Source organism: Euphorbia lathyris, chromosome 10, assembly GCF_963576675.1.
Source record: "Euphorbia lathyris chromosome 10, ddEupLath1.1, whole genome shotgun sequence".
NCBI classification, from domain to species: domain Eukaryota; kingdom Viridiplantae; phylum Streptophyta; class Magnoliopsida; order Malpighiales; family Euphorbiaceae; genus Euphorbia; species Euphorbia lathyris.
In genome coordinates this window covers 30,592,094-30,601,079 of record NC_088919.1, presented here as the reverse complement: position 1 = coordinate 30,601,079, position 8,986 = coordinate 30,592,094, and the positions used below count along the sequence as shown (strand labels likewise).

The window sequence follows — 8,986 nt, the reverse complement described above, 5'->3', positions numbered from 1 at the left end:
TTGTTGTGCAACAGGGGTCAACTAATAACTATTCCTACCGGGGGGGTTTAAGATTCAAGCATAAAATCTATGCGGGAACTACTACTGATCTAAGGACAAAGCTCATTCAAGTTTGTCACAGTTCCCCACTTGGAGGGCATTCTAGCATTAGGGGTACCCTAGTCAGACTACAACAAGGGTTCCATTGGCCTCAAATGGCCACTCAAGTCACTCGGTGGATCACAGAATGCGATACCTGTCAACGCTGCAAGGTTGATGTGGCCCCTTACCCTGGCTTTCTACAACTCTTACCAATGCCAGATATAGCTTGGAGCGACATAGCCATGGATTTTGTGGAGGGCTTACCCAAATCTGGAGGGTTTAATTCCATCCTAGTAGTTGTAGATAGATTCACCAAAACTGGCCACTTCCTACCTCTTACTCATCCCTATTCAGCAGTAGTAATGGCCAAGGTATTTCTGGATAACATTTTCAAACTACATGGAATGCCACGCACTATAGTCAGTGATCATGACAGAATATTCACATGGATCTTTTGGAAAGGGTTGATGCAATTACTAGGCACCAAACTGCTTTTTAATAGTGCCTATCATCCTCAATCTGATGGACAGACAGAGAGATTGAATCAATGCCTAGAAGGGTGCTTGAGAAGCATGTGTTTTTCAACAGTGGTCTAAATGGTTGGGGTTAGTTGAATATTGGTATAATGCTAGCTTTCACAGTGCACTCAAAATGAGCCCCTTCCAAGCTCTTTATGGGATAACACCTCCTCTACCAGTTCTTCCTTCTCCATCTACTGATGTAGATGCAATGGAGGATCTCCTGCATGCTCGAGATAGCGTGAATGCTTCTCTTAAAAAGTGCTTGCTTCAAGCTTAGAACAGAATGAAGTAGTTTGCTGACCAGCACAGAACTAGCAGAGAATTCAATACCGGAGACTAGGTTTATTTAAAACTTCAACCATATAGGCAAACTTCTATTGCTCACCGTTTTTCCTGGAAGCTATCGGCTAAGTTCTATAGGCCATTTCGTATTCTTTCTCGGGTAGGCAATGTGGCTTACAAGTTGCAACTTCCTCCTGGCTGCAAGGCACATCCAGTTTTCCATGTGTCTCCTAAAAAAGAAGGTTAACCCTCAATCCCGGTCTTGAACTCAAGGCACGCTATCATTAGTGATAGTTCAGTGCCTCATCTTTTAATTCAGTGGGCTGGACTCTCAGCTTTGGATGCCACTTGGGAAGATCATTCTATGTTACTTAAGCAGTTTCCATAATTTATGCATTCTTGGGGACAAGAATGTTCTCAAGTGAGAGGTTTTGTCACGCACCAACGCAGGAAGTAGAAGGACCAATTATGCAATTAGTCACCTTCAAGTTAGTTATGTCTGTTATTGTTGCTTTATTTGTATTTGTTATTTAATTCCTTGTTTGTAGGCGTTAGTGCTTGTTATTTTGTAATGATGAGTCTGTTAGTTGTTATGCCAGTTTTGGTATTTAGAGCATGTCTAATGCTTGTAAATTGGTTGTGACTTTCATATTTGGAGTTGTAACCTAGCACTATTGGTGTTGTTATTCTTTTTGGTTTGTAACAAAAAAAAGTTACAAACTTTACGGTACAAAAACTGTACTTTTTTTTAGTTTTTTCCGACACCCTCTTGCAAACACTAATAATATAGAGTTTACTTTATGAACAATTAACATTTCAGTCCATATTTGTTAATTTAATTATTTTTTTAACCCAATTTTTTTTAAATAACACCCATTCTAATGGGATGTTACTTTGACTCTCTAACTTGTCCTATACAGCACCTTACAAATTCAAAATTTGTAATTTAGCACTAGAGATGCTCAGGTTAGGAGGGCAACTCTGTATTGAAACGATATTTTGGATTGAAGAGAACTCATATCCCCACGTACTCGTCCCCAAGGGAAGGATTAGGTTAACGCATCTCCTAAGCATTCCATCGCCACATGTCTTGAACAAAAATGGGCTCCTCCCTCAATAATATCATCTCCCTCCTATGTGCCTCATTCATCTCAGTCATCTTTTCCATCAACTCTACAGTCACTTCCTCTGTCTCTCAAGCAATGGTCACCTTAAACAACTACTTACTACAACACGAGCAAACTATTTCGTACAAAAGACAATAATTTTTTTTAATTTTTTAATTTTTTTCACATCCTAACATATGTTTGTGATTTTTTACTGATAAAATGACGCACATGTGAAGTGTATATAACAAGATTCATGACCGAGCAGACTGTTTGATGAATTATTTCTCAAATTGACATCACAAGTTAACAGAAAAGAAGAAGCTAATGTATAAATTAATTAGTTAATATTAATAGGCGGGTTGGGCTGGTCGACACGTGCTATTTTAATCAATCCTAAACCTGCCTAAAAAATAGGCAGACTTTGAAACCCAAACAAATTTGATCGATTCGTGCTATTTCTGCTTAGCTAATAGTTTGGAAGATCATCAAAAGAAACCAAATATTGTGAAATGAAACAGAATATTTTTATCTTAAAAAAAATTATTCTTACATATCGATTGTAGTTTTGTACTGGCTATGACATCAGCAGTACTATTATTCCCTATTTAGCTCATGAGTTTGTATGAGTGAGGTATCATTAATGAATATAGAAATTTCCAATCTATTTCCTTTCTCTTCTCTCTTCTTCTTCTCTCTATTTTGCTATTTTCTCTTATGAAATTCTAACTGCCAGGGGTATTCAAAATTGGTTGGGTTATTATAACCCACCAAATTTCAACCCATCCAACCCATAAAAGGTAATATTATGTGGGTTAGATGGGTTGAATGGGTTATAAATCTTATTTTTTTTATGGTTTATCATAACCCATCTAACAAACCATCTTCTAAAACGTGAAAAACGTACCTGAATCGGACATGACGCCCGAATCGGTGGTGAATCGAGCGAGTCCACTGATTCTAGCGATTCATGTACTCCATTAAAAAAAATATGTGTTTAAAATTTTAAATGGATAAAAAAACGTTGGTCCTACTTAAAAAGATTTTTGAAGAAAACTATGAGACTCTTTCTATTACGTTAAGTAAAGACACTAAATTTTTTATTATTTTCGATTCCTAACTCTCTTTTTTTTCTCCACTCGAGGCTTTTAACCACCCAGGTCTACTTTAATTGATTATATGTAACAAACTTAGTTATTAAAATTTTAACAATTTTTTTTGTACTAATGTTGGTAACGCACTATATATATATATATATAAATTCTGAAAATTTTGGAACTTGAATTTTAAAATTTTTAAAATTCCAGAATCTGAAAATTCTAGAATTCCAGAATCCGAAAATTCTGGAATTTCAAAAAATTTGAAATTCTAGAATTCCAGAATCCAAAATTTCTAGAATTTCAAAAATTCTAAAATACCAGAATCTGAAAATTCTGAAATTCCAGAATCTGTAATTTCTAGAATTCCAGAATCTGAAAATCCTGGAATTTTAAAAATTCTGAAATTCCAGAAATTCTGAAATTTTAGAAATTCCGGAAATTTTGGGCTTTTGAAAATTCTGGAATTTCAAAAATTTCAGAATTTCAGAAATTCTGGAATTCCAGAAATTTTAATCTTTATATCCTTATATTTTATTATTATTTGAGATTTATGGTTCGATAAAATAAAAAGAACAAAATAATATTTTAAACCACATAGTATCAATTTAACTTTTTTACTATTTAACCTACACTATTTGAGATTTAAAAAAAAAAAAAGAGAAAAATAGTAAAGAAACAAAATAAGTTTAAACCCACTATAACCCATATAACCCAATCCATCTAACCCACCTAAAAAAAATTATTACAACCCACATAACCCACTATAACCCATCCAACCCATGAAATGGTATCCTTACATGGGTTGGGTAAAAATCTAATTGTAACCCACCCAACCCAAGTTGAACACCCCTAAGCTTACATCTGACAAAAACATATATGAAAAAGCATAATGAAATAAAAATAATCAGATATTTCTATATATAATAGAATAGAATATGATGATACGAAATGGAAGTGCGTATGAGATCACTCATCTTATCTGGTATTTGAAGTTACAAAGTAAATTTTATGTCTGATGTGGATTTAGCGAAATTGTATTTAGAAGCTTTTCTTCTCCACATTTTACGAAACAAAATTAAAGTAAATGCTGTTATAATTGCACAAAGCAAAGCATCTAATTCTTAACCAGTGACTAGAAGATGAAACACATTAAAGTGATGCAATACATATTTCCCAACAAAGTATCAGCTGTGTACTTTGAAACACCTCAAATTTGGAAACAGCTTAAGCAATTCATCACGGCTTCTTCTCTGCCAAAGAAATTGAAAAAAACATAAGACAAAACATACAAGGCAAACAAAACAAGTAATTTCCGTCCTCTACTTTTTAAGGTTGGACTTAGAATCTGATTTTCACAGTGGCTGGACTAAACTTGGAGTAAGCATTCTCATGTGCAAACCCGTTAAACCTGACTCATAAACATGTCAAACCCCAATTATTTACCCAAACTTTCTTGTAATTTAGGCTAATCTTTTTCTTTTTAAATGGGTCAGTTTACATGGCCCCAAAGAACCTGCGATTGGGCAAGCAAGATAGTGTAGAAGCATAATGGAAATGAGGGAAAACATAACACAGTATGGCAATATTACAAGTAATCTGGAAAATCTAGAAGATATTATCCTAGTGAGACCAACTGTGTTTTGTTGATGGTTGCAAAATAAAAGATTTCGCCGTTCCAAATAAATAACCAGCATTGATAACATTCGCCTGAAATATTCTAGGCAGTAAATTGCTTTTTCGACCCTGGGGCAAAGAAGGGTTCTAGAGATTTGCAGTTTGGATCCAAAAGGCTTTCTTCTTTGTCTGGACCTACCTAGTACCCATAAACTTACAAGTAAACAAACAATAAGAAAAAGACATAACCACGTACCTTTATGCCAACACATCCATTTACATCAAGGGTTGAAATTTGGTTTGAGCAGAATCTTGAAAGGACCTCCAGGGACTTGTCAGTCACACCAACTATTCCAAACAAACTGCATCATGCATTCAATGACATCAGAAACAAGTCTGTAGCATCAAATTTTCTTATAAGTAAATAAGAGCCGCTAAAGAAACCATCACGTTCAAAAAACATTGATCCATGTCACTTTCACATAATTAGTCAAAAAAATAAATTATATTGACATTTGTTCAGCAAACCTCAGATTATCTGATGAACTACATTTAGATGTTATCTGTAAACTCCATTACAAGCTAAGAAAACACAAGAAAAATTAGCAGCAGGTAAGCTGAATGACAAAAATTACTTGGTATTTGAGCATGATACAATCACAATTCTCAAGCTTGGCCACCAGGAGACGCTAATATAGCCTGAACTATGGAACAGAATGGGAAACAAACTCCTTGGTTTTGGGTTCAATTTGACCATAAAAAGTATCCTAAAAGTGCTACAGCAGGATAGAGCTTAGAAGTGACTGTAAATCAAGAATGTTTGAAGACAAAAATGGCCAAAAGCAATATACAAAGTTCTCAGTAATCATCGTCTCAAGTAAAAAAAAAATCATATTTTCCCATGCATGGTTAATGTCAAAGAAGAAATGGGTGGGGGGTGATTTACCTAAGAAACTCAAGAGCAGTGCAACCTTCAGCGATAGCTATAACCCCCATATCAGTGATTCGAACACACCTATTGAAAATAAAATAAAATAAAATAAAATAAAGCCTTTGATGTAATAATAACTTTGGGTTTCATGAGTTTCCATTAGATTTCTAATTTTACTCACCATGTCAAATTGAGAGTGATAAGATTCTTGCACGTAGCTATACAAGAAAGTCCTTCATCAGATAGATTCTGCGAATTCCATTCAAATTATATCAATTTTTAGCTTACAGAACTCGATGTAAAAACCTGTCCAGGAAAATTGACTTTCACCTGTGCACCACACAAGTCTAAAAAACTTAGAAGGGATAGATTTGACATCTTCTTGTAAGCTTTGTCAGTCAACCTGAAAGGACGTAAAGACAAAGTACCATAACTTGGAAATACATGTACAGAAATAACACGACAGAAAATATTGATAACATCAGTACCGACGTCGAAAGGGCATAAAGATTTAAACTCTGGAGAGAGGAGCATTTGGACAACATTTGTTGCAAGCCACCATCTGTAAGCTTGACACACCTATGAAGAACGAGATAATTAGAAGATGCATGCTACTCCATCAGACAAGTGCTACAGTATATAAGACCATTCAAACTGAATATTTTAGGAATTGATGTAACATCCGCAGTTATATACTTATTTTCCGAGATATTGGCAATCTAAAATTTTCTTATGCATGAGAACAAGAAAACAACAAAGATAACATTTTTTTCTCATTTCAGTGTGAGCTTATTTTGTCATATTTATATATTCTATCAACCAATTACATACCTAGTTAGGTTCAATGACCGTAAATCTCGGTAGTTGTCAGCAACAAATTGCAAACTTTTGTCTGATATATTCTGTAGCAGTTAGGAAACAAAGCTTAGTGTTCAGTTGTAAGGGAAAAGTAAATTTCAATAATGAGGCCTATTTGCATCATATAGTCATAACATTGCATCCATCATCCAGTTTACATTCTAATTACATAATTCTTATTGCCTACACTCAAGTACACTTTTGTGCTCTAGATAATCCTGCTTGTTACTGGAAATGGATAAAACAAAACCTCCATTGAGTATGGATCATGTACCTTGCAGCCACTCAAGTTCAAATCAATTATATGTTTGCAGCTCTCCACTAAATTCTTAATGCCAACATCTGTAACCCTGAAGCTCAAAGAACATGCCAAATCTTGTTAGAAGAAGAAAATGGTTAGGTTTTAATAGTTCATTCGAGATACTGATGTACATTCAGTCATTCACAAATGTAGCACATGTTCAAGTACCTCACGTTCCAATATATTGAAAAGACCTTCAGTTTTGGACAACAGCTGGTTATAGCTTCAATTCCCCTATCAGATATCTTTTGGCAGCCATTCAAGTTCAAAGATTCCAGGTTCTGCAGGGAGCTGATAGACTGAGATGTTTAAACTTTATCAGGGATTGTAAATTAGCCCTTACTAACAATAATAAATCATATATGGAATATTTTGAGACAAGATGCAAATATGAAAACCAAGGTAAATTAAATTCCCATACTAATCCTTGCTTCTGAAATATATTGAAAACTTAAGTGCAATTCACCTTCTTTTCTTTCTTGCACTTGAAACATTCAGACTAACCTTTGATCAGCAAGTTGAATAGGGTACAATTTACAAACTGCTAGAGCCAACACTCCTATAATTTTTGAAAGGATATTGCGATTTACTCACATTGCCATAGTTTACACTTTACACTTTTCAATTGATCAATCGGCTTATAGAAAGCTTTCACAATTCACAAAAAGGTCTCTTGGGATTAGGTATCGAAATGATACGTATACCCTTTCTTATAAACATTTACCTTTCCTATGAATCTCACATGAATTAAACCTTAATGTATAAAATGAAAGACTCAAAGGATCCTGAATTCACTTGATTTGTTAATGTATGAAGCAATGAATAATCTAATTTGTCAACCTAATCAAATCCACATATACCTTGCTTCTGAGGACTTCTAGATGAATGTCTTCAATATCTTGTGCAAATTCAAGGTTGATATGCTTCAAATTATGGTATCTTGACTGCAAAAGACCAGAAGTAGACTATTTTTTCAATCAAACATATAACAGAAAAATATCATCAACTAAGTTCTACCAAAAACGCAGTCTACATATTTCCAATTGATTATATCACAAAAAAATAGCATGGGATATCAAATCATTTTTAGCCATTTGAAAAGGGGGGAAAAAAAGACAGAAAGAAATTGCGAAAATCTACCAGTGAAAGAGCCGCTACAAGTATATCTCCAGCTTTATTCATCTCACGAAAGTCAAGAACCTTGATTAAAAGAAAAAGGGAACACAGATCATGGAAACGATTCAAAGTAAAAATTGATGGGGGAAAATGAGAAAGATAGAAAATAAAAATACCAGCCAGAGAGAAGGGTGGGAGATGAGAGTGCGGTGAAGCCAAGGGCTGACAAGTAGAAGAGAGATTAGGTCTCTTTGAGGGAGTCTGGTACTCACTATCTTCATCACTCTAGGTAAGGTTTCTCTGCTCCATGTATATGTTAGCTCTTCTTCTTCCTCCTCACTTGTTTCCATTCTTTCCTTACTTGCGGTGTATTCCTCCAGCCGATGGAATTTTTAAGAGAGAGACCTTTTTTGAGGAACCAAAAGTTGTCGTTCCTTGCTGCAAGAAGTGAACAATTTTGTATGCATTTATTTATTTTCTAGCTTTAAAACCGTCGGAATATACCGGATTTTACAACTTATTTTTCTTAAATAGATTTTACAATTTTTTTTTTTTTTTTCATAAGTGTATCCACCGCCGACAGCGTGAACTTTTGGTTAAGGGAGGAGGAGCCTTTACCACTCTATCACAATCCCGTGGTTAATTTTACAACTTATTTAAATACTAGTATATTAGTATTTTTGTTCTACCAAAAAAAAGTATATTAGTATTTTTTTTTTAGTAAAATGCTTGTATTTTCATTAGATAAAAAAAAACAATAAGAAAAATGTAAGCAATAAAACTTCAGATAAATAAAGGTTAAAGTCAATATAAAATCTACGAATGGATGAAAACGACTACAAAAAAATAATATGTTAGTAGAATTATAAAATATGATATTTTTTTTTATCAATTTACAAAAAACAATTAATAGATAAAAAAACATATTAAAAACATTATAATCGATATAACATATATTTAATGAAATTGTAGAAAATACCGATGGTGAGAATTAACAATACAAAATAGTATTTTTAATTAATTTTTATTATGAATTTTTAAAATTTCTACTTTAAAAATATTATAATTTAGATTAT

The 8,986-nt window shown here is 33.8% G+C and overlaps 1 protein-coding gene across 2 annotated transcripts; it reads right to left on the bottom strand.

The window, feature by feature from the left end:
* Positions 1–3,980: 3,980 nt before the first annotated feature.
* Positions 3,981–8,380, bottom strand: LOC136209622 (F-box protein At3g58530). 2 transcript variants are annotated; one of them, XM_066001143.1, is made up of 12 exons: positions 8,087–8,380; positions 7,935–7,994; positions 7,655–7,738; positions 6,963–7,075; positions 6,768–6,843; positions 6,467–6,537; positions 6,128–6,214; positions 5,966–6,038; positions 5,817–5,884; positions 5,651–5,719; positions 4,961–5,066; positions 3,981–4,340 (listed from the first exon to the last, which is right to left on the bottom strand). In XM_066001143.1, exons 1-12 carry the CDS (start codon positions 8,258–8,260, stop codon positions 4,275–4,277), a joined length of 1,047 nt encoding a protein of 348 aa, XP_065857215.1. In that variant the 5' UTR covers positions 8,261–8,380; the 3' UTR covers positions 3,981–4,274. The 2 variants fall into 2 exon arrangements, with proteins under 2 accessions (XP_065857215.1, XP_065857214.1); XM_066001142.1 differs by having other exon boundaries at positions 6,963–7,093; positions 8,087–8,377.
* Positions 8,381–8,986: the final 606 nt, after the last annotated feature.